The sequence below is a fragment of the Thamnophis elegans genome, chromosome 7 (assembly GCF_009769535.1).
Source record: "Thamnophis elegans isolate rThaEle1 chromosome 7, rThaEle1.pri, whole genome shotgun sequence".
Classification (NCBI taxonomy): Eukaryota; Metazoa; Chordata; class Lepidosauria; order Squamata; family Colubridae; genus Thamnophis; species Thamnophis elegans.
The window spans coordinates 3,056,496-3,082,525 of record NC_045547.1 but is presented as its reverse complement, the minus strand read 5'-3'; the positions used below and the strand labels follow the sequence as shown (position 1 = coordinate 3,082,525).

At 46.5% G+C, this 26,030-nt stretch overlaps 1 protein-coding gene across 1 annotated transcript in view; it reads left to right on the top strand.

The window, feature by feature from the left end:
* Positions 1-22,733, top strand: part of LRGUK (leucine rich repeats and guanylate kinase domain containing) — a 32,739-nt gene extending 10,006 nt beyond the window's left edge. Inside the window, 17 exon segments of the mRNA XM_032221082.1 lie at positions 1,828-1,952; positions 4,061-4,204; positions 5,886-5,942; positions 5,944-5,967; positions 6,353-6,356; positions 6,598-6,683; positions 8,021-8,127; positions 8,537-8,656; positions 8,853-8,949; positions 9,856-9,901; positions 9,904-9,968; positions 10,328-10,529; positions 11,299-11,427; positions 12,315-12,460; positions 17,443-17,531; positions 19,215-19,332; positions 22,092-22,733. Of these exon segments, the coding sequence (XP_032076973.1) occupies positions 1,828-1,952; positions 4,061-4,204; positions 5,886-5,942; positions 5,944-5,967; positions 6,353-6,356; positions 6,598-6,683; positions 8,021-8,127; positions 8,537-8,656; positions 8,853-8,949; positions 9,856-9,901; positions 9,904-9,968; positions 10,328-10,529; positions 11,299-11,427; positions 12,315-12,460; positions 17,443-17,531; positions 19,215-19,332; positions 22,092-22,409 (1,877 nt within the window). The 3' untranslated portion in view covers positions 22,410-22,733.
* Positions 22,734-26,030: the final 3,297 nt, after the last annotated feature.

Genomic DNA, 26,030 nt, shown 5'->3' with positions numbered 1-26,030 from the left:
AACAGGTATTCAGAGAGTTTTGCCCCATCTTAACGACTTTTCTTGCCACTGTTGCTAAGCGAATCGTTGCAATTAAGTTTAAGATGGCAATGATTCGCTTGACAACTGAGACAAAAATGGGGTAAAACTTCATTAACAAAAGTCTCACTTAGCAATGGAAATTTGGGACTTAGTTGTGGCCGTAAGTTGAGGACTACCTGTACCAAGCTGTAGCTTTGGTCTCTCCAGCCTAATATTGTTATCGCTTCCCTGTCTCTCCCCCCCCCCCCCCCCAAGTTTCAGAAAAGAATCTTTCCCGGCCTGGTTCCACCACAAATCCGCGGTAGACTAAAGCGCGCTCGACGAAAGCGCGTACGTGACATCATCACAGCGCGACGAAAACGGCACGCTGTGAGCGGTAAATTTAAAATTAACGTGAAAACCTTACCCTAACCCCCCCAAACCTAACCCTAACCCTTAACCTAACCCTAACGCTTAACGTAACCCTAAACCTAACCCTAACCCTTAACCTAACCCTAAACCTAAACCTAGCCCTTACCTTTATGTGAATCGGCTTGCTTTAATTTTAATTTAATTTTAATTTAATTTATTTTTAATTTTATTTGTCGTGCTGCTGATGACGTCACGTACGCGCTTTGGTCGGGCGCGCTTTAGTGGACTGCGGTTTTGACGGGTCACGTCCCGGCCTTACCTGGAAATGCCAGAAGATTAAATTTACAGAATAAGAGAGTTGGAAGGGACCTTGTAGGTCATCTAGTCCAACCCTCCACCCAAGCAGGAGACCGTACACCATTCCTGACAGATGTCAGTCCAGTCTCTTCTTGAAAGCTTCCAGGGATGAAGCTCCCACAACCTCTGAATAACAGAATAATAACGGATTAACAGAGGTTGGAAGGGACCTTGTAGGTCATCTAGCCCAACCTCCCCACCATTCCCGACAGATGGCAGTCCAGTCTCTTCTTGAAAGCTTCCAGATGAAGCACCCACAACTTCTGTTGAAACTCTTCTCTGTAGGAACAAATCTCATTCCAGCCATAACTAATGGACTCTTTTCAGTGGATAGAACAGTGTTTCTGAACCTTGCCGACTTAAAGTCGGCAAGGTTCAGAAACACTGGGATAGAAGAAACGAGGAAGAGTGGAGCTTCCCAATCATCCAGCTCATGGTGGTCCCATGCTTCTCCAAAAAGGCAACTGGAGAGCCGAGGTGGTGCAGTGGTTAGGGTGCAGTACTGCAGCCACTTCAGCTGACTGCTAGTTCTGCAGTTCGGCGGTTCAAATCTCACAGGCTCAGGGTTGACTCAGCCTTCCATCCTTCCGAGGTGGGTGAAATGAGGACCCAGATTATTGGGGGCGATATGCCGACTCTGTAAACCGCTTAGGGTTGAAAGCCCTATGAAGCGGTATATAAGTCTAACTGCTATTGCTATTGCTGTTTTTCCCTCAAAAATGTTTCGCTTCTCGTCCGAGAAGCTTCTTCAGTTCGAACGTTGGCACGGAAGAAAGTTCTAGAACTGAGGCTAGAACCGAGGAAGCTTCTCGGATGAGGAGCGAAACCTCTTCAAAAGAAAACATTAAGTTCAGTTGCCTCTTGAAAAAAAAAATGCACCTTTGGGACAACCATGATTTGGATGACGGAGAATCTCCACAGACTTTGACCAAGAAGAAGCTTGGCGAGGGCACCAGTTGCCCGTTGCTCGCTCAAGTCAACTTCTCCCTCAGGTTCTCTTCCATCCATGGAGTTTTTCTCCCCAAGTCCTTCATCCGTGAGCTTTTGACCTCATCCAGGTGGCCGTTCCATTTCTTTAATTCTCATGCCGACGTGCAGATAACAGCATCGAGGAGATCCAGGGCTTGGAGAACTGCCACAACCTGACCTACCTCAGCTTGGCGAACAACAACATCAAAGCCATTACCGGCTTGGCAAATTTGCCCCTCAAAACTCTCTGCCTGGTGAGTTTTCATCGGTTGCCTGAGATGGACTTCTCTCCGGACGTAATCTGTTGGGTTGTCGTAAACGATGGTGAGGCTTGAAGCCCTATATCAAAGGTGGAGAACAAGGGACCTTGGATAACTCGTGGACTTCAACTCCCAGAATTCCTGAGCCAGCATGGCTGACTCTGGAATTCTGGGAGTTGAAGTCCGTGAGTTGTAAAGGGGCAATAGCCAGCATGGTTGACTCAGGAATTCTGGGAGTTGAAGTCCACGAGTTGTAAAGGGAACATAGCCAGCATGGCTGACTCAGGAATTCTGGGAGTTGAAGTCCGTGAGTTGTAAAGGGGCAATAGCCAGCATGGATGACTCAGGAATTCTGGGAGTTGAAGTCCGTGAGTTGTAAAGGGGCAATAGCCAGCATGGCTGACTCAGGAATTCTGGGAGTTGAAGTCTGCGAGTTGTAAAGGGAACATAGCCAGCATGGCTGACTCAGGAATTCTGGGAGTTGAAGTCCACGAGTTGTAAAGGGAACATAGCCAGCATGGATGACTCAGGAATTCTGGGAGTTGAAGTCCACGAGTTGTAAAGGGAACATAGCCAGCATGGCTGACTCAGGAATTCTGGGAGTTGAAGTCTGCGAGTTGTAAAGGGAACATAGCCAGCATGGTTGACTCAGGAATTCTGGGAGTTGAAGTCCACGAGTTGTAAAGGGAACATAGCCAGCATGGATGACTCAGGAATTCTGGGAGTTGAAGTCCGTGAGTTGTAAAGGGGCAATAGCCAGCATGGCTGACTCAGGAATTCTGGGAGTTGAAGTCCGTGAGTTGTAAAGGGGCAATAGCCAGCATGGCTGACTCAGGAATTCTGGGAGTTGAAGTCTGCGAGTTGTAAAGGGAACATAGCCAGCATGGCTGACTCAGGAATTCTGGGAGTTGAAGTCCACGAGTTATAAAGGGAACATAGCAGCATGGCTGACACAGGAATTCTGGGAGTTGAAGTCCGTGAGTTGTAAAGGGAACATAGCCAGCATGGCTGACTCAGGAATTCTGGGAGTTGAAGTCCGTGAGTTGTAAAGGGGCAATAGCCAGCATGGCTGACTCAGGAATTCTGGGAGTTGAAGTCCACGAGTTATAAAGGGAACATAGCCAGCATAGCTGACTCAGGAATTCTGGGAGTTGAAGTCCGTGAGTTATAAAGGGGCAATAGCCAGCATAGCTGATTCAGGAATTCTGGGAGTTGAAGTCCGTGAGTTGTAAAGGGAACATAGCCAGCATGGCTGACTCAGGAATTCTGGGAGTTGAAGTCCACGGGTCATCAAAAGGGCCATGGTTCCCCACCCCTGCCCTTCCCTTTAAGAATCTGGGTTTATTCTCAGTTAATTTAAGGACAAGCATCACCTGGACAAGGTGGGCTTGGACGTAATTCCACCCTCCATTTTGCAGTGTGGGGAGATACAGACAATCCTCGACTTACAACACTTCTTTTAGTGACCATATAAAGTTACAAGAAGTGACTTCTAGCCATTTTTCACACTTACTATTGTTGCAACATCCCCCGTAGTCCCACGATTAAAATGGAGACGCCTGGCAACTGACTCGTACTTATGACGGTTGCGGTGTCCTAGGACACATGATCCCCTTTTACGACCTTCCATCCATTGGTTCAGTGGGTTTTGTCCCATTTTACGACTTTCCTTCCCGCATTCGTTAAGCGAACCACTGCGGTTGTTGAATGAGTCACAGCATGACGAATCGTTAGGTCCCTCTGCCTTCCCCCTGGACTTCGCTTGTCGGGAGGTCGCAAAAGGGGGGGAATCGCGTGACCCCTGGGGACAACGCGACCGTCATAAATACGAACCAGCGGCCAATCCGTCTGAATTTGGATCGCATGACCCCCCACGGGGATGCCACAACGGTCGTAAGCGTGAAGAACGGTCACCGTTCCCCCCTTTTTTCCCCCAGTGACGACGTGGTGGTCGCTAAATGGACTCTTGTGAGTCGAGAACCGCCTGTATATCAAATGATGTGGGCTGATGCAAGCAATGTGGGTCCTTGATTTATGCTCGGATTTCCCCCAAAACAAACAAACGTGATTTGGATATTGGAGGCTAGTGATTGTTTTGGCAGCAATCGAACCAGATCGAGAAGGCGGTTGGCTTGGAGAAACTCAAGGTCTTACAAGTCTTGGATCTGTCTGGCAACCAGATCAACAGCTTGGAGGGTCTGGAAGACCACCTCCTCCTGCAGGACATCAACCTGGAAGATAACCAGGTAAGAAGATGGACACAGCCCAGGAGACTCCGCGGCCAAGCGCTCAGGGTGTGGGGGGGGGGGGGAGATTCCTCCTCTCAACCTCTTGCAGTGGCCAGGAGAAGCACAGCATGAGGCTTTTCCCAGAATCCTTCTCTTTCGGATATGGTGGTGGTGGGGGGGGAGGTTGAAGGAAAAGAAGGGAGGGGGAGCTACTTTCAAAATGTGCTTGAGAAAATGGACTCTGTAAATCGGACACACCCTTTTTTGAGTATCTATTGTTTTGCATAGTTTGTTATGCAACTGAGCCATCATCTCTCTAGCCATCATATCTTTGTTTATCCATCCATCCATCCATCATCCATCCATTTATTCATTCTATCATCTATCGTCCATCCTAGTATATAACCAACCAACCATCCATACTCTTATCTGTCTGTCTGTCTGTCTGTCTGTCTGTCTGTCTGTCTGTCTATCTTTTATCTATCTCTAGTTCTATATCATTCTGTCTATCTATATCTATCATTTATCTATCGCTGTTTAGTTCTATCTTTCATTCTGTCTGTCCGTCTATCTATATCTATCTATCGATCTATCGATCTATCGAGGTGGCGCAGTGGTTTAATGCAGCACTGCAGGCTACTTCAGCTGACTGCAGTTCTGCAGTTCGGCTGTTCAAATCTCACCGGCTCAGGGTTGACTCAGCCTTCCATCCTTCCGAGGTGGGTAAAATGAGGACCCGGATTGTTGTTGGGGGCGATATGCTGACTCTGTAAACCGCTTAGAGAGGGCTGAAAGCCCTATGAAGCGGTATATAAGTCTAACTGCTATTGCTATTGCTATCTATATCTTTTTATCTATCTAGTTCTATCTATCATTCTTTCTTATCTATATCTCTTATCTATCTCTATTTAGTTCTATCTATCACTCTCTGTATGTCTATCTATCGATCGATCTATCATTTATCTTTAGTTCTATATTATTCTGTCTATCTATATCTATATATCTTTTTATCTATATTTAGTTCTATCACTCTGTCTGTCTATCTATCCATCCATCCATCCATCCATCCATCCATCCATCCATCCATCCATCCATCCATCCATCTATCTATCTATCTATCTATCTATCTATCTATCTATCTATATCTAATGCCTGTCTGTCTCTGTGTATCATGTCTATCTTTTGTCTGTTTATCATGTCTGTTCATCACTTTTAACGTCTTTATTATGTATGTATGTCTATCTCTATCTATCTATAGCTAGCTAGCTAGCTATTTACATACACACACACACACAAAACCCCATCCTCAGCTACTAAAAATCTCCAACCTTCCCTATTTGGGCCTCTGGAATGTCATAAGCCTTTCCGGTATAATTTCAAACATAACTTCAGAGCAACCTTCTCCCAACCCGAGATATTTCAGGATTACAATGCCCAGGACACTCATCCAGCAGCCTCCACATCTGGAGGGCCTCCCTTGGGGGAAGCTCAAAAGCCATGAGGGTTAGAAACCTGAGTTTCTTGGTTCTTTTTGTTTTTCTTTTCTGTTTCCTCCTTGCGCAAAGGAGATGAGGAAAGTCTTACACACTGCCTGCTGTTTGATGGGGCTGCTGCATCCCTCCTATCCCTCCAGGATTTTGAAGCCTCCTCCCTCCTCCCTCTTTTCCTTTCACCCATTCCATTCTTCCTCTCGTCTCAGGTGTCTGAACTGAGCGAGCTGGAATATATTGAATCTCTGCCTCTGCTGAGAGTTGTTTAACCTGTTGAAGAATCCCGTTCAGGTGAGGAGGGGGAGTCAAACCATCAATGAAATATTGGGACATGGCAAATTTTTATTACTCTAATGCAGTGTTTCTCAACCTTGGCGACTTGAAGTCCTGTGGACTTCAACTCCCAGAATCCCCAGCGAGCATAGCTGGCTGGGGAATTCTGGGAGCTGAAGTCCACAAGACTAAAGTCACCAAGGTTGAGAAACACTGCTCTAATGTCATTTAGTAGAACGATTAAGGACAGGTAATGATTGGAGGTAGCGTCTGCCAAGAGAAACAGGAGAGAAGCAGAGTCGCTTTGGATAGTGAGATAGCAATGGCACTTAGATTTTTTTACAGGTCGTCCTCGACTTACATTTCGCTTAGTGACCAAAGTTTCAACGACACTGAAAAAAAGGAGCGTAGGGCCGTTTCTCACACTTACGACCGTTGCAGCATCCCCACGGTCACGTGACTTACATTCATATGCTGGCAACTGATTCACATTTATGACGCGAACTGTTATAAGTCAGAGACTCCCTGTACCCTCTTATTTCTGAGCGTCTATTCCTTCTCTATTTCCCAAACTGCGCGAGGATCATCTGATGAAATAACTTTTCCTCTGCTAGCCTGAAATCGAACCCATCTCTGCCTTTTCCTCAGGACCAAGAGATTATTGGCTCCTGGTGATTTTTATGCTGCTCCGTCTGACCGAACTGGATCACAAGAAGATCTCCGTGGAGGAAAAGGTAAATGCCCCCACCTCAGAAAGATGGAAGGCTGAACCTTGAGCCGGTCAGAATCGAACCGCTGGCAGAGTTACGCCTGCAATACTGCGTTCCAACCTCTGCGCCATCACAGATAGATGATAGATAACAATAGCAATAGCACCTCGACTTATATACTGCTTTACAGTGCTTTTACAGCTCTCTGTAAGTGGTATATAGAGGTCAGCCTCTCGCTCCCCAACAATCTGGCTCCTCATTTTACCCACCTCAGAATGATGGGTGAGTCAACCTTGAACCAATCAGGATCCAACTGATAGCAGTGGGCAGAAAGCCTGCAATACTGCAGTCTCACCACTGTACCATCATGGCCCTTCCTTCCTTCCTTCCTTCCTTCCTTCCTTCCTTCCTTCCTTCCTTCCTTCCTTCCTTCTTCCCTCCCTTCCTCTTTCTCCCTTCCTTAGTACTTACCAATAGCACTTAGACTTATATAGCACTTCACAGTGCTTTTACAGCCCTCTTTAAGCTGTTAATAGGAGTAAGCCTCTCTGCCCCAACAATCGGGGTCCTCATTTTACCCACCTCAGAATGATGGGTGAGTCAACCTTGAACCAGTCAGGATCGAACTGATAGCAGTGGGCAGAAGCCTGCAATACTGCAGTCTCACCACTGTACCATCATGGCCCTTCCTTCCTTCCTTCCTTCCTTCCTTCCTTCCTTCCTTCCTTCCTTCCTTCCTTCCTTCCTTCTTCCCTCCCTTCCTCTTTCTCCCTTTCTTAGTACTTACCAATGGCACTTAGACTTATATAGCACTTCACAGTGCTTTTACAGCCCTCTTTAAGCGGTTTATAGAGTCAGCCTCTCTTGCCCCCAACAATCGGGGTCCTCATTTTACCCACCTCAGAATGATGGGTGAGTCAATCTTGAACCAGTCAGGATCGAACTGATAGCAGTGGGCAGAATTAGCCTGCAATACTGCAGTCTCACCCCTATACCACCATGGCCCTTCCTTCCTTCATTCCTTCCTTCCTTCCTTCCCTCCCTCCCTTCCTCTTTCTCCCTTCCTTAGTACTTACCAATAGCACTTAGACTTATATACCGCTTCACAGTGCTTTTACAGCCTTCTCTAAGCTGTTTACAGAGTCAGCCTCTCTTGCCCCCAACATTCTGGGTCCTCATTTTACCCACCTCGGAAGGATGGAAGGCTGAGGTCAACCTTGATCCGGTCAGCATCGAACTGCTGGCAGTCGGCAGAATTTAGCCGGCAGTGCTGCATTCTAACCACTGCACCACCTTGTGAGTTGAGGACTACCCTGTATGCATAATTGACCTACATTTTCCCTTTTCCTCACGGGGATCAGGTCGCCGCTGTGAACAAGTATGACCCCCCTCAAGAAGTGGTGGCTGCTCAGGACCACATGACTCACATCATGTACAGCATGATGCAACCCCAACACATCTTCAACAGGTGACCTCCTCCTCCTCCTCCTCCTCCTCCTCCTCCTCCTCCTCCTCCTCCTCCTCTTCTTCACACGAAGTAGGCTTCTACAGCCTTTCCTCTCATCTCCTTCTCTTTCAAAACTGGAAATCTGGAAATTCCGGTTTATTCTTAGAAAATCCTTTAGGACTTTGGAAGGCTTTGACTCTTTGAAGTTTTAAAGTTTTTTTGGTTTTTAACCCACTCCTTTAATTTTGAAAGAAGACCCTGGTTACATGACGTAAAGTCACATCGGTCCATGGTCTCCTACGCCGCCCAATGGAAGTTCATCTGTTACAATAATGAGAACTATACTCACCCAGGGGTTTTGTTGTCCAATGTCCTTCTTTGCCCAGCTGAGGAACCTCATGAAGGTTCTACATCTCTCCCCCTCCTACAGCACCCTGCCCAGCCTCGATGCGCCCTACCCCATGTTGGTCTTGACTGGACCGTTGGCTTGCTGGAAGCGAGAACTTTGTCACAGGCTTTGTCGGAAGTTCAACAACTATTTCAGATACAGGTAGGAGCCCTACACCTTTGGGAACCTTTGAGGAGTTGGGGGAGGCAGGCGTTCTCAAGGAAGGGGGGGAAATAGTGGAAAGGGGTGTATACGCTGCAGTCTTTTCTAATGGATCTGGTTTTCTCATTGCCCACCGTGTTGGATTGAAAGAGGGAGGTTAACAGCTACTTCTCTTTCTGCTTTGCTTCCTTCTCAGCCCCTGTCATACCACCAGGAATCCTTATTTCGGAGAAGAGAACAGATTAGACTACTATTACATATCTCAGGAGGAATTTGACAAGATGGTGATCACGGTAAGGGAGGGAATCAGTCTTTTGCAGAGTAACAAACGAAGTTATCTGCAGGTCCCAGCCCAGGTGTCAGGGTTCCAAATAGCACCCAAATGTAAATCAGAGTCCAAGGCAAAGTATTCCTCAAAGTTCCAATTGATGAAGAGAGCCATGTTGGCACATCTGGGAAAATCCGAATTTGAAAGCTTCCTGATTTTCCCCACCCAGTTAAAAGTTCAAGATCTTGCCCACTACAAGTCCATCCCATGGTCCAATCTCCCACTGCCATGCTGGCAGTTCCACCCATCCAGTTCCGGTGAGGTGCAGAGGTGCAAAGACAAAGGATGACATTGGCTTTCTAGAAAGAATGTTGTTATGGCTACATATCATCTAACTCCTTACAAACCCCCCCTCCCCCCATTTTCCCACCATAGAAAATGCATAGCAAAATAATAGAAAGCATGGCAGGCCAAAGTCCCAAAAGAAAAGATGGCTGCAGGCCTGACACCAGGTCCCATTCGGGATGGACAGAAGGATGGGACATTTGGGCCTTCAGAGGTTGAAGGAATCTAGAAAGTTTGCTCTCTCGTGTGTCCCTCTGCCGCCTGCGTTGTCGTAGGTTGGTAACAATTGGAGGATTCGAACAGGTGTCTTGTAATCTCAGCTGATGGGAAAGTTTGGTACAACAAAGCTGATAGAAGAGAATAGGACAGGAAAGGGGGACGATGGGCCCCTTGGGTCTCTCTGAACTCGGGCTGTTTTCTTGGACACGTTTTATGACATACCCAGGTTCATCATCAGTGCTAGAAGGGATTGGGCAGACCTTGCTCCCTTCTAGGCAGGGCTCATTCCGAATGCTCGTCTTTTGCTATTTGCTTCACCCGGGCGTCCATTTTTGTTGTTTGTTTGTTTTTTTTCTTCTCATTCCAGGGGAAATTCATCGTCACTTTCAAATATAACGACTTCTACTATGGGCTGAGCGAGAGATCATTGAAACCATCGCTAGGGAGGGGCTGGCCACCTGCGTGCATTTAGACATAGAGGTAGGAAGCCCCCCTGGCCTGGCGGCAGAAGCATTTTCAGGGCGGCGGGGGTTTATGCACTTGGGTTTAAACTGTGGTCTGGTTCAATGGAAGCAGGAAGGTCTGGAGAAGAATCCAGAGAACGGAGAGGCGGAAGGTAAGACTCCTGTGGCGGAAGGAGGGAAGAGAATTGTGGGGGAAAGAGGGCAGAGGGGCTGAAAGAGTCAGCAGACTCCTGTGAACCTATCTTAAACCAGTGCTTCTCAACCTTAGCAACTTTGAGATAGGTGGACTTCAACTCCCAGAATTCCCCCGACAAGCAGGCTTTAAGATAGTTGTACCAAAAGTGCTTTTTCAAGAGGCAACTCTCTCTCTCAAAGGGTGTCAGAAGTTTGAAGAATTCCTACTTCAAGCCACGATACATCCTACTGATTCCAGTGAACAAAGAGAAATATGGGGGTCACCTCCGAAGGATGGGCTTGTTCGGCAGACCGGAGATCGAGGAAGCTCTCCGTACGGTGGACATGTACACCAGAGTGAATCAAGATTGCCCAGGCTTCTTCGATGCTGTCATCAATGTAGGTCAGTCTGTTACTTTATAAACTAGGTTTAAAGCTAACCCTAACCAGAAGGATCACAATGAAATATCCATTGGAAGCAAATGGAAGTGGACCTCGGGTTGCACAGTTAACAGGCCCTTAACCCACAACTCCACTGTGGCTCTTTCTCAACTTTGATAACTTGAAGAGGCAGGGGCCAACTCCCAGAATTCCCCAGCCAGCATGATTATGATAGGTGGACTTCAATTCCCAGAATTTCCCTGCTAGCATGATTTGTGATGGGTGGGAATTCAACTCCCAGAACTCCCTGGACAGCATGTTTTAAGATGGGTGGACTTCAACTACCAGAATTCCCAGCCAGCATTCTGGGAGTTGAAGTCCTCCCATGCCATTTGCCAGGGACCACAAAAACTGGCCGTAAGTTACTTTTTTTTCAGCGCCGTTATAACTGAACAGTCACTAAACAAGTGGTTGTAAGTTAAAGCCTACCTTGTTTCCCCCCAAAATAAGACCCAACTGGAAAATAAGCCCTAGAATGATTTTTCAGGATGCTCGTAATATAAGACCTCTCCCCCCCCAAAAATAAGACCCAGTTAAGATCGTCAGCAGACAGAGGCATTTAGTACTGTATTTCCCCAAAATAACAAAAATGAATATAAGACCCAGTCTTATTTTGGGGGAAAACACAGTACTTAGATGCCAGATTATGAGAATGATCTGGGCTGCCAGCAGCTGCATCTTCTCCCAATCTTGACCAAAGCTCTTCTCTTCTTCTCCCAAAAACCCTCTAGATGATTACGACGAAGCCTTCTCCAAACTTAGCAGCCTTCTGGAAGAGTTCCTGGGGCTGGGGCAGCCTTCTGAATCCACAGCCTCGGTTCCTGCAGCCGACGGCAAACACGTTTCAGGTATTAAACACGGCTGAATCCTACAACTCCCACAATTCCTTGGAAGGAGAAAGTCTCATTGGGAAAGGAAACTTGGTGCCTGGAGCCTCCCTTATATATACAGCTTCTTAAAGTGACAGTAACCCTGCTGACTCATTCTCATTTCATCATCTCCGTTTGCATCCTTACAGCAGCTGGTCAGCTATTAAATCATCATTACCGTAACAATTTATTTATTAAACCTTGGAGGGTTGGCTCTTTAATATGAACCTTTGCATTAAGATGTTGAATTGGGAAAGGGATATGAACGGCTGGATATAATGGAAAAATATGATGAAAATACGAGAATTTGTGTTCTGGGACAGACATTAGAAAGGGGTGGAATTAGAAAGCCCCGTAGACCAGCTAGCCGGCACACGGAGGCCTGTTTTTTTGATGTTTTATGGGCCGTTTTCAGGCCATTTTTGTCCCAAAAATGACCTGAAAATGGCCGGAAAAATGACGTGATTTTTTTATCATTTTTGGCTGGTTTTGTGGCCATTTTCCAGGCCCATTTTTCCGGGCTGTTTTCCAGCCATTTTTAGCATGAAAAATGACTGAAAACAGCCTGGAAAACAGCCAGAAAATGGCCAAACAACAAGCCAAAAATGCCCCCAAAATGGCCATTTTAAGGCCATTTTCAGCCCTCTGGCGCTCTCAAAGACCAACATGCCAGAAACCAGAAGAGCAGCTGGTAACGACGTGTGTGGCCACATAGAGGGCCCTCCGTGCCATCTCTGGCATTCATGCAGTAGGTTCGCCCTCTACCATGCCAGAAAATAGCTGTCCAATCTCTTGAAAACCTCTGGGGATGAAGCACCCACGATTTCTGACGGCAGAGCCGTTCCACCGATTATCTGCTGTTTGTTTTTAGCCCCCAGCAAGGAGTCACCTGCAGTTCTGAAAGTAAACGTCCTGGGGACGATGGCGTTGCCCCCTCGCCCACTCCCAACGAATTATGGATTCTTCCGCCAAAAATTACTCCGCCAAAATATCAGCCCAGCTTTCATCGCAGAAGACTCGGGTGGTAAGTAAAAGACCAGGAACACGTTTTGAGCTATTAATGAAGCACAAAGTTATGTTAATCTGAACTGGACACTTGCAAGCACCTACGCTTGAAGTCCAGATGGATTTCCAGAAATGTCCCAAAGATTGTTCTGGCCCAAACACGACAAACCCTCTGAAGTGATTCGTTTATTAGGAGCGCCGGCAGCCCCGGCAAAAAGTTTTTCTCTCACTACAGGCTAACAAGTCCATCCGGCAGGGAGAGGAATAGTTGTCTGCCACATTTATTCATCTCCGCCCCCTGACTTCGATCCCCAGAGTTCAGGTGGAGCTTCGCTAGCAGTGGTGGCTCTTTCGTCCCAAGGACCAGCCCATAGATTTCCACTGCTCTCCTCTCCTCTGCCTTCTGCACATCCGCACGTCAGACACTCAGGGATCTTCCGTCCCAAGGACCGGCCCATAGATTTCCACTGCTCTCCTCTGCCTTCTGTGCATCCGTGCATCAGGCACTGGACCCAGCTGTTCCTCCTCTTCCTCATCAGCCACCTGCAGACCTGGGGGCTGTTGACTCTCCATCTAAGGGCTGATGGACAGCCCAGGCTCCGCCTCTGTCTCTTTCTCTCTCTCTGCCAGCTCCACTCCTTCTTCCCCCTCGGAGCTCTCAGGTTGCTTGATCCTGACCCTCTCCCACGCCTCCTCCTCCTCCTCCGATTGGCTGCTGGAAGGGCTGGTAGCCAACAGGCCACAACAAAGGTGCTTTTCCCAAAGGCAACTGGACATTCTTGGGTTTTTTTCCTTCGAAAAAAGAAGTTCTTTTTTAGAATTGCCCTCATAGGCTTGAGCTTCGCAATTGCTAACTGCCCAGTCTGCCATGCAGCATGGGTGGAGGGAGCCAGTTGGGAGAAGGAAGGCTGATTATTCATCATACCTTTTGGAGACACTATCCCAAGGTCAAAGCGCTGGGAATGGCAGGCCACCCAGTCTGCCCTGGAAGAGACATTTCCCAAAACGATTTATTCAAGTACGATTGGACAATAAGAGACCAGCAAGGGGGAGATACTGGGGAGGGAACGGATGGGGAAAGTTAACTGGCAGAGTTTGGTGTGTGAATTTCAGTTCTGGCTTTGCTATATTGTATACCTCTTGACTTTTAGTAAAGTATAAGGTAAAGGTTCTCCTCGCACATATGTGCTAGTCATTCCCGACTCTAGGGGGCGCTGCTCATCTCCGTTTCAAACCCAAAGAGTCAGCGCTGTCCGAAGACGTCTCTGTGATCATGTGGCTGGCATGACTAAACGCTGAAGACGCACGGAACACTGTTCCCTTCCACCAAAGGTGGTTCCTATTTATCTACTTGCATTTTTACCTGCTTTCGAACTGCTAGGTTGCCAGAAGCTGGACAAGTAATGGGAGCTCCCTTTGTTACGCGGCACTAGGGATTCAAACCGCCAAACTGCCAACCTTTCTGATCGACAAGCTCAGCATCTTAGCCACTGAGCCACCGTATCCCATCTAGTAAAGTATACCTTCACTAAAAATGGGAGTTGAGGGTCTCCCTTCCCTAAAGGACCAAGTTGTGGCAGGTCTGACACATTTAGCTTCTCATCCAAGAAACATCTGTAGGAGATGACCAGGCTGAGCCCGAGGGAGGAATCCAACGCATCGTAACCCTAACCCTTCCCACCCACAAGAGATCTAGGCCCAGCCCACCTTGAATGCCTTTCTTATCTCCCGCTCATTTCCCTTGACTGTTAGTAGCTCAGATTCTTGTAGAGTGCTTAAGCTTGCAGTAAATCTTCAGATTGTTTGAACTGCGTGGATCTCCTGATTTCCCCGGCGCTTGGCCACGTCTTCAGTTCCATTCAGAAGGTTGATTGTCTTCTCTTGCCCATTGTGAGGAGGCCCTTTGATCCCAGGCTACTACTGGAGGAAAGTGTCAACATGACTAGATCCTCAAGGTCTCCCGTTCAAGGATACCAAGTCACAGGAAAGGATGGAATTGGGTAGGTCCAGTTTAATGAAAAAGGACCAGGGGAGCCATGATAGCAGTCTTCCAATATCTCAGGAGTTGCCACAAAGAAAAGGCAGTCAAACTATTCTCCAAGGCACCTGAGGGTTAGAACAAGAAGCAATGGGTGGAAACTAATCAAGGAGAGAAGCAACTTAGAACTGAGGAGGAATTTCCTGACAGTGAGACTAATTAATCAGTGGAACAGAATTGCCTCCAGAAGTTGTAAATGTTCCAACACTGGAGGTTGTTAAGAAGCTGTTGGATAACCATTTGTCTGAAGTGGTGTAGGGTTTCCTGCCTAAGCAGGGGGGTTGGACTAGAAGACCTCCAAGGTCCCTTCCAACTCTGCTATTCTATTTTATTTGAGGGGCTGCCCCAAAGAAGAAGGGCTCAACATATTCTCCAAGGCACCTGAGGGCAGGACAAGAAGCAATGGATGGAAAGAAGCAACTTGGAAATAAGCTTCCTAACAGTGAGGAAATCAACCAGTGGAAGAGCTTGCCTAAAGAAGGTGTTGGCGCTCCATCCCTGGAGGTTTTTAAAGAAGAGACTGGACAGCCACTGTCTGAAATGGTAGAGGGTCTCCTGCTTGAGCAGGGGGTTGGACTAGAAGACCCCCACGGTCCCTTCCAGCTCTATTCTGATCGAGAAGCAAGAGGAGACATCCCACAAAGGCCAGAGGGAGAAGGTGGGAGAATGTTCTAGAGTGATGGTGTCACAATGGGGAATTTCATCCCTGGAGGTTCTTTTCCTTGCTAAGGACAGCCAGGGTCCATCCTCCCATATCTGGCGCTGCCCCCCCCCTCCCCCCAGATGGAGAAGAGGAGTCGCAAACTAATCCGCTATCAACCAATCAGCAAAAGGCTTTCTTTCTGGAGAGAGGTAGGTGGCCCCAATGGGAAGCATCCTGCCTCAGTTTCTCCCATTGGATCCTTCAAGCCTTCAAGAAGGAGGCAGCAGACCACTCTTAGACCACCATGCCCAGGGGGAAGTTTAGAGCTGTGTTTCTCAACCTTGGCCACTTGAAGATGTCTGGACTTCAACTCCCAGTATTCCCCAGCCAGCGAATGCTGGCTGGGGAATTCTGGGAGTTGAAGTCCAGACATCTTCAAGTGGCCAAGGGTTGAGAAACACTGGTTTAGAGGCTAGGTTGGATGGACAGGTTTGCGAAAAACAAGAGAACCAAACAGTCAGCACCCGGTAATACCAATTTACAAGGCCTTGGTAAGGCCACACTTGGAATCCTGCATCTAGCTTTGGTCACCTCAATACAAAAAGATGTGGAGACTCTAGAAAGAGTGCAGAGAAGAGCAACAAAGAGGATTAGGGGACCGGAGGCTCAACATACGAAGAACGGTTTGCAGGAACTGGGTAGGTCTAATCTAGTGAACAGAAGGGTGCTATAATAGAAGTCTTCCCAATATTTGTGGGGCCCCCACAAGAAGATGGGGTCAATCTGTTCTCCAAAGCACCTGAAGGTCACGAACAAGAAGAACGGATGGAAACTAATCAAGAAGAGAAGCAACCTAGAAATTAAGAAATTTCCTGATAGAAGAATTAATTAAAATTAATTAATTAACAGCTTGCCAACCAGAGGTTATGGGTGCTTCAACACTGGAGGTTTTTAAAAGAGACTGGACAATCATTTGTCTGAAACAGTATAGGTCTTCCTGCCTGAGCAGGGGGTTGGTCTAGAAGACCTCCAAGGTCCCTTCCAACTCTGTTATTCTGTTTCCAAGAAGGAAATGCAGTTAACCATTGCACCTAAGATGCATTAAATTCTGCTAAGGTAGAGTAGACAGTACTAGCTAAAACTGGTCAACTATTTTTATAATTTGCCTCGTATACTTATTGAGTTATTGTCTGAGTGAAATTTAGGGGTGAGGGATATGGAAATGTATGTTGCCCACAGTTCCTTCCTTCCTTCCTTTTATCCTGGATAATTGTTCACCATCTGGGATTCTTCAGGTCCTGGTTTTCTCAACAGGTTCACATATACGTTGTTGATGGGGACGACAGCATGGCGTATTGCCAGGTTTCTAAACCTTGGCAACTTTAAAATGGGTGAATGTCAACTCCCAAAATTCCCCATCCAGCATGCTTTGAGAGGGGTGGACTTTGATTCCCAGAATTCCCCAGCCAGTATGGTTTAAGATGGGTGGACTACAACTCCCAGAATTCTCCAGCCAGTTGTCAGGTTTCCTAGAAACGCCCTAATTGATTCATGAGTATCAAGCCAAGTTTCAATACAAAACTAGTCATTTATTAGGAGCACCATTAGGCAAGGCCTTTCCGCAGTCAGAACTGAGCTTTGCTTGGGTTATAGCTGAACTTTACCCCTGTTCCTTCCCTCCCCTCAGTCTGTGTCATAAATCACATTTCCCAATGAGGTGCACCCCTCCCAAGCCGCCTGCAGTAATCTGAGATCCAACTTCAGCCGAAAGTATGTGTGGAATGCGTCCCCCCCCCCTTCTCTCGATATGGCAACTTTAGGAGTTGACACCAGCAAGGTTTGAGATGGGTGGACTTCCAACTCCCGAATTCCCTAGCTATCGATCTTTAAGGTGGGGAGAATCTCCACGCTCAGAATCCTGGAAGTCCACCCATCTTAAGTTTTCAAGATTGGGAAACGCTCCCCTTACTGGTCACAGAAATTGGGTCACGCTCCATTTCCCAAGTTCACCTCCAACCAATGAAGGCAGGGAGATGCCTTCACGCAGGGGCTTTGAAGAAGAAGCCATGAACTTTCCACCAAGACCTTTTCTTCCATGGGTTCCTTCTTCCCAACCTTCACCTGCCATTGGTGTGTCTATCAGACCACCAGTGCCTGCCACTCCCACCACCCCCCAGGGGGAGAAGTGACCTCATGGATACCCTAATTTTGACAAGGTTAACTGGTTGAAGAACTTGCTGTATGTCCCCCGGATAATGACCTGTGGCCAAACCTTGTGCTGAACCCCACACTAAGAGGGCTGATTGTGTTCCATCTCCAGGAAGAGGCGTCCCTCCATCGAAGGCAGCGTCTGGCCAAGCAGGGGCTGACGGGCAAAACCATCTCCTCCTACTCCCGGCTGTTTGAGAGGTAAAAATGGATGACATCTCCCCCCCCAAAAAAAGATTGAGAATGTTTTGCTCCAAAGAGGGAGGGGGAGAAATCAGGAAACAATACAATACAATACAATAGCAGAGCTGGAAGGGACCTTGGAGGTCTTCTAGTCCAACCCCCTGCATAGGCAGGAAACCTTATACAAATGGCTATCCAACATCTTCTTAAAGACTTCCAGTGTTGGGGCATTCACAACTTCTGGAGGCAATTTCTGTTCCACTAATTATTTGTTCTGACTGTCAGGAAATTCTTCCTCAGTTCTAAGTTGCTTCTCTCCTTGATTAGTTTCCACCCATTGTTTCTTGTTCTGCCCTCAGGTGCCTTGGAGAATAGCTTGACTCCTTTGGGGCAACCCCTGAGATATTAGAAGACTGCTATCATGTCTCCCCTAACAAAACACATGGGTTTATTACTGTTAATTTTAATTATCACCATTAGAAGAACTTTCCTGTGAAGGTAATCAACCAGTGGAACAGCTTGCCACCAGAAATTATGGGTGCTCCATCTCTGGAGGTTTTTAAGAAGAGACTAGATTGCCATTTGTCTGAAATGGGTCTAGGGTCTTGCTTGAGCAGGGGGTTGGACTAGAAGACCTCCAAGGTCCCTTCCAGCCCTAGGTCTCTATGATTCTATGAGACCAATAAGATACATATGATGGATTTATATGATGGATGTATAGATGGATGAGAGGAGAAAAAGGGATAAGATACACAGACAGACAGATACATGGATAGATGGAACAGCTTTTCCACCAGAAACCATAAGCGTTCCATCACATTTGTCTGAAATGGGTATAGGGTCTCCTGTTTGAGCGTGGGGGGTTGGACTTGCTGGAAGTAACATCAGGTCCAGTTCCAAACTGGCAGAAAGACGCTGAAATAAAATGACGGCAAGCTGCATTTTGGAAAGGAGGTCTCCAAAATGTTTATTTGGTAGCCAGAAAGTACAGCAACAGCAGCATGTTTCCGGGGGTAGCTGACAAAATGGGGCTGAGAGTCCGTGGGCTTTCATACATCTCTGGGGCTTTGTCATTGAGATGCTTGTTCCTCTGGGGGGGAAATGTCCTTTCATATTTTCATGGCTGTTGCCAGATTCCTATGGGGTCGTGTCGGGGTCATGGCTGGCTCTACAGGCAAAAAAACAGGGGAAATGCAAATCCTGGGTGTTTTGTTTGTCTGGGCTAATCTTGTCAGTTTCTGCTGCTTGCCTATTGTGCTACTTATTCTGAGTCTCTGGCTTCCCCCTGTTTATGAATAGAGTCGCCTGGCTTTACAAAGTATCCATTCACAAAGCCTAATAAGCCTGCAATGGTGAACCTACGGCACCTGTGCCACAGGTGGCATGCGGAGCCATATTGCTGGCACACCAGTCATCGGCTCCGGTGCGCATGCGTGCACCAGCCAGCTGATTTTTGGGCGTTCCAGATAGCGGGGGAGGCCGTTTTCCCCCTCCTCGGGCTTCAGGAAGGCCTCTGGAGGCTGGGAGAGCAAAAAAACAGGCCCAACGGGCCAACTGGAAGTTCATTGGGGCTGGGTTTTTTTGCCCTTCCTGAAGCCTAGGGAGGAAAAACTGCCTGCCTCCGACACAGAGCCCTCGACCGAGACTTCCCCAGACTCCAGGACTGCCCCACGTTCCTCCCCAACTTCCTCACTCTCCAAGTTCTGCTCTGCTGGCTGCTGGCGGGCCACAACACCATCCTCTGGATTTGAACCATAGCAGAAACCTGCCAGGTGTCTTTGGGAACCGCAAACTTCCTCCAGACACGCTGGTTCCCCAGGTGTGAGCACAGGTGTGCTCAGCTTGCACAAGCCTCTCACCACTAGAGTCTGAGCCTGCTGCAGCACTGCGTTTCTTAAAAATCCCCCCACAATGTCCTAGAAGATGGTTACTTGTTCTCGGAGCGCGGGATCTATTGGATATTTTGGGGTGGAGGAGGCTCTCCTGGGAATTAGAATCTGGGCCATGGGTGGTCCTCGACTTACGACCACACTTGAGCCCAAGTATTTCTGTTGCTAAGCAAGGCAGTTAAGTGAATCCATTCTCTCATTCTATTCTGTTCTCTCTTTTCTTTTCTATTCTATTCTGTATTCTTAAAATCTATTCTATTACTTTCCCTTCTCTATTTTGTATTCTATTCTCTATTCTACTCTACATTCTGTTCTATTCTAGTATTAATTATCTATTCTATTCATCTTCCTTCAGTCTAGTCTAGTCTAGTCTAACCTAACCTTTTCATTTTAGTCTAGGGCTTGTTTACAGGGTAGGTTGTATTTTTGGGGAAACACAGTATAGAGATGGATGGATGGAGAGAGAGAGAGAGAGAGAGAGAGAGAGATAGATAGATAGATAGATAGATAGATAGATAGATATAGATTTATTTTTGGGGAAACAGTATAGAGATGGATGGATGGATGGATATGATAGATAGATAGATAGATAGATAGATAGATAGATAATAGATATATGATAGATAGATATAGATTTATTTTTGGGGAAACACAGGATAGATAGATAGATAGATAGATAGATAGATAGATAGAAGATAGATAGATAGATAGATAGATAGATAGATAATAGATAGATAGATGATAGATAGATAGATAGATGATAGATAGATGATAGTAGATAGATAGATAGATATAAATATAGATAGATAGAGGATAGATAGATAGATAGATAGATAGATAGATAGATGATAGATAGATAGATAGATAGATAGATAGTATAGATAGATGATAGATAGATATAAATGATATAGATAGATAGATAGATAGATAGATAGATAGATAGATAGATGATAGATAGATAGATAGATAGATAGATATAATGATAGATGATAGATAGATAGATAGATATAGATAGATAGATATAGATAGAGATATGGATGGATGGATGGATGGATGGATGGATGGATGTGGATGGATGGATAGGGACAGACAGACTGACTGACTGACAGGTATGGATGGATAGATAGATAGATAGATAGATTAGATAGATAGATAGATAGATATATAGATGATAGATAGATAGATAGATAGATAGATAGAGATAGATAGATAGATAGATAGATAGATAGACAGACAGACAGACAGACAGACAGACAGACAGACAGATAGGGATGGATGGATGGTAGATAGATGATAGAGTTGCATGGATGGATAGGCTGGTTCCACCCAAAGGAAAAACAGTTGAAGAAATAGAATTTGCATAACCAGAAAACCAAAAAGGATCTCAGAGCTGCACAAATTGGACCGACTCTGCAGAACCAGCGGTGGCTCTTTCTGATTCATTCCAGGGACGCCCTCCGAATTTCAGGCCCCACCACCATGCATGGTCATTTTTTGGAGCCCCCGTCGTTTGCCTCCTTCAGGCACAGTGGGAGCACCAGCGCCTCCATCATACCCACCACCCCTGACCACAGGTGAGTAGAGTCGCGGATTCCTTCCGGGGACCTTCTCCAGAACACCAGGCCTTCTGATTAGACCTCCCCGGTCTGGAGCCCTAAAGATACCTCAGACTACAAGGCCCATGATCCCCAGTCAGGGAATGCCCCCATCGCTCTTATTGGGAAAACGGCCAGCCCACCCTGACACCCAACTGCGCAACTGATTAAGGGTGCCCATGACGACTCCAGGATCTAGAACTCTTGGTGCCATCCAAATGGCAGAGTAGAAGACCTCCACAGCCCACTGACACGTCAGGGCTTGTGATTAGACCTCCTGAACCTGGAGCCCTACCAGACCCATCATCCCCATGCAAGGAATGCCCCCATCTCTCTATCAAGAAGACACGGTGCCCAGGAAGGGCCTCTGAGTGGGCAGAGAACTGGTGGAGCCCACCTAAACGTGACTTCTCTGGGTGGGTTGCAGCTTAGCGTTCCTGGGCCTTGACCTCCTCCTCCTCCTCCTCCTCCTTTCCTTCCCTCAGGGAATCGGGTCAACCAACCAAAAAGCCCAGCGGTGCAGGAGCGCCCCTTTCCCCCAGCGCCTCTCTCAGCCGCTCCTCCAGGTCCATCCCCACGCTGGTGGCGGAAGTCGCCGATGAGAAAAGCTGGCATGGTGGGTGCTTTGGATACGCATCAGGGAGGGCGGGAAAAAAGAGGAAGGGAAGGAAGAAAAGAAAAAGGAAAGGGGGGAAGGAAGGAAGGAAAGAAGAGGAAAGAGAAGGAAGGAAGGAAGGAAAAGGAAGGGAGGGAAAAAAGGAAAGGGAAGAAGAAAAGAAAAGGGAAGAAAGGAAAAAAGGGAAGGAAGGAAAGAAAGGAAAAAAGAAAAGGGAAGGAAGGAGAGAGGTAAGGAAGGGGAAGGAAGGAAAGAAAGAAAATGAAAAATGAAATAGAAGGAAGGAAAGGAAGGAAAGAAAAGGAAAAAGGAAATGGAAGGAAAGGAAGGAAGGAAAGGAAATAGAAGGAAGGAAAGGAAGGAAGGAAAAAGGAAATAGAAGGAAAGAAAAGGAAATAGAAGGAAAGGAAGGAAGGAAAAGGAAATAGAAGGAAGAAAGGAAGGAAAAGGAAAAAGGAATAGAAGGAAGGAAGGAAAAGGAAAAAGGGAGTGGAGGAAGGAAAGGAAAAAGAAAGGAAGAAAAAAGATAGAAAAAGGAAAGTCACAAGGACACTTTCTCCAAGCAGACCCCCCAATCCCCTTCTTCTCTTGGACAGAGGCCACTGACCGTCCTGCGGACACCAAGGAGAAGAAGACGCCCAAGCACAAAGCCCCCTCCCCCCACCTCCCCCCAACGGTCACCGTCCGTCCAGGATCCAACACCAAGCCGGTCCTTCCGCCCATCCCCTCCGGCCGGAAGAAGCCCAAAGCGGCCACCCCAGAAACCTACGCCTCGACCGTCTGGCTGAAGCCCTAGCCTTGAGACAGCGGTCATGTGTCGTCCCCCCCATGCCCCCCCCCACGCCTTTGGCTCCCGAGTAGCACTTCCGGGCCCCGACTCTGCCTCCCGGCCCCCAAAGGGAATCACCCCCCTTTGAACCAGCTCCACCTGGACCCAGAAAACATCCGGTTTCCCCATTTATTTATTTTTAAAACACTTGTTTGGTGACACAACATGGATCCCAGTTATTTCTGGTGGGTTCCTGGTGCTTTTTGCAAATATATTTATATATCAGGTGGTTCAAGAGCTGTTCATATTCATATGTGTGTGTGTGTAAATAAATATGTGTGTGTTAAATACACACACACACACACACATATATATATATATATATATATAGTGTTTATCAGCAAAAATTCATTATATATATAGATATATAATATATATATAATTATAATATTAATATATATATATATATAAAATGTATATATATCAACACACACACACAGATATGAATAGTGCTTGAACCCCCCGAGAGATTTTTCTGGGTAAAAAGGAGAGATTTAGCCAATTATAATGTTATTTAGAACAATATTTCTATCTTCCCCTGCCGTAATGTAAGGAACCTGTGTAGATAAAAGGAGAAAAGTGCCTTACTGTACGATTTTCAACATTCCTCGCCTATTTATCTCCTTTGAAATAAAGATTTTATTTTCCTGTGAGATGTTGGGGCTCCTCCTTTTTTTAAATTTCAGAGAATCTCGGCCTTCGATAACGTTCGCTTGGAGATTCCCGACTTAAGTCAACTACGGCTTTTCGTTGTCACCTTCCGCGAACCGGCGTTAAAAAGTTTCAAGATGCAGGTAATCCTCAAACGTACGACCACAATAGATCCCCAAAATCTCCGCTGCTAAGTGAAACATTGGTTACGTGGATTTTGCCCCATTTTACGACTTTGCTTGCCACGGTTGTTAAGTGAATCACTGCCCTTGTTCAGTTAGTGGGACGATTATTAAATAAATCTGGATTCCCTCATTGACTTTGCTTTGTCAGGTCGCAAAAGGGGATCCCATAACCCTGGGGCACTGCAACCGTCATAAATATGAATCAGTTGCCAAGGTGCCGAATTTTTGATCCCATCACCATGGGAAACACCGCAAAGGTCGTAAGTGTGGGAAACGGTCCTAAGTCACTTTTTTCAGTGCAGTTATAATTTGAATGGTTGCTAAATGAACTGTTGGGAGCAGAGGACTACCTGTGCAATCTTTCTAACATTCCCGGCAAATTTCTTGCTTTTCTGCCAACACAACATTTTCTGCATACATAAGTACACACACCTGTAGCAGAGTGTATGTCTAACACAGGGGTCGGCAACCTTAAACACCGGAAGAGCCATTGGGACCGTTTCCCACAAAAGAACACCGGGAGCCACAAAGGTCCTAACCGGAAGCCCCTGTTCAATTCTGGAGCTGACCGGAAGTTCAGTCCCCCCACCATAGAGTCTCCTCCTAGAGCGCGTCCTTTTCCTCTACCTGTCATAACCGGAAGCCCTATCAATTGTGGAGACAACTGGAAAACCCTCCCCTTGCCATAGTCTTCCCCCGGCGCACTGTGCTTCTCTCCACCACCACCCCCCCAGAAGCTCCTCTCAAAATTGCACCAACTGTGACAGAGCCGCAGCAGAGAGAGGAAAGAGCCACATGCGGCTCCAGAGCCACAGTTTGCTGAACCCTGGTCTAAAAAAACTAACTCCGCTGCAATCCGTCGCATATTTTATGCAGAAATAGATCGAGCAACCTCAAGACAACAAAAAATTTTATTTCAGAGTAAAATCTGCTTTCTCTGAATGTGAACTCTACGTCAGTCGGGTTATGAATGCAGAATGCACAACAGTTCATTTAGTGACTATTCCAAGTGAGAACAACAGTGAAAAAGTGACAACTATTTTCACTTAGGACCATTAAGTACATTCCCATGGTCATGTCATCAAAATTCAGCTGCTTGGCAACAGTTGACTCATATTTATGACGTTGCAATGTCCGTGATCCCCTTATACGACCTGACAAGCACTCTCAAATCCAGATTCATTGAACAACTGTGCGACTAACTGAACTGTGGCGATTCACTTAATGACTGTGGGAATCGTAAAATGGGGCAAATCTCAACGGCTGTCCGCCACAGAAATTTGGGGATCAGTTGTGATAGTTGAGGACACTCTATCAATGCACGGAGGCATGTCAACATATTCATGTACATACATTCACCCTGCTTCGGTTCCTCAATTCTTACTGGGTCCCATTTTATTTGAACAAAAGCTGTTGTGTTGTGTGCATTTGGATTTCCACAACTGCAAATTCACTGAGAGGCTAACGCGCTTCAAAATAAAACTTGCATTCGCCCATCCGGCACTGCAGAGAATTAAAATCAGGGGCCAACATTGTTCTGCCCGTCTGTGTGTTTTTGTGTGTGTGTGTTCCAGCATAACTCTGGAACGCCTGGAGCAATTTCAACCAAACTTGGCACACAGATGACATATTCTCTGGAAAAAAAACATTGTGGGGGTAAGACATCACTTAAAAGGCCTCGGGGAGGGGGTTGTTCTGTTAAGATACAGCCCGTTGTGCCTTAAAATGGCTTCTGCCATAAAATGGCTTCTACTGTACATCGTAGTGGAGTTGCCATGGCAACGGCTTCACAGTACTCCACAAGGGAGCTCCCTCTGGTAAGGGGGAAAATCCAACATATGAAATTACGTTTAAATAAATAAATACTGGGCAACGCCGGGTTATCAGCTAGTTCCACATAAAAATAAACCAAATTGAATCAGGGAATTATGGAATTATGGGAGTTGAAGTCCTCAGACCTTAAAGTTATTGAGGTCAAGAAACACTGATTTATAGAGAGTCAGGAAAAATAGATCAGGAAATCTGTATTTCACAAACATTCTTTATTGAATAAATTCTATTTTCAGCCAGGATCCACATAGCTTTTCTTAAAGAGACACCCATCTTTATGCCTTGCAAAAGTTTCTCTTTTCCAACCTAAGTCCTTCAAGGGATGAATTAAGACTTCTCTTCTTGCTTAAAACATCAACCGTATCACTCAATGAAGTTTATGGTGAAAGAATGCCATGAAAACCTTATTTCCGGTGTGTGTGTGGGGGCGAGGTATCGTGTCGACAGAAAATATCAAAAATTACCATTAAATATGACAACGATTGTGTTCACAGGACAAACCAGGTTTGATGTTCACGATGAAGGGGCCTCTGCGCTTATTTTTCCTGCAACAAACACGTTACGTCTAGTTGGTTGACTAGCTAATACAATGCGGGTTTATTTGTGAATGAGCCTCTCTTCGTGTTGATTTCAAGCAACGGAGGAAGAAAGGAACAAAGTCGCTCGCAACCCTTTGCAGCTGCTAAACCAAGCCTGCTAAGATACAGCCTGTTGTGCCTCAAAATGGCTTCTACTGTACTGTATATTTGTATATTTGAGCAACTAACCCAGATAGGAAACCATATTTGGCCAACGAAGGAGAGTCTTGCAAAACCCACAACAGGCTTAATTAACGGTGTTATGTCAGTTAACCTCTTTTCTGGGTTGGCACCAAGTGTTCAACTCGGTTGGCCTTTCACAAAACCGCTACACACCAGGGGGA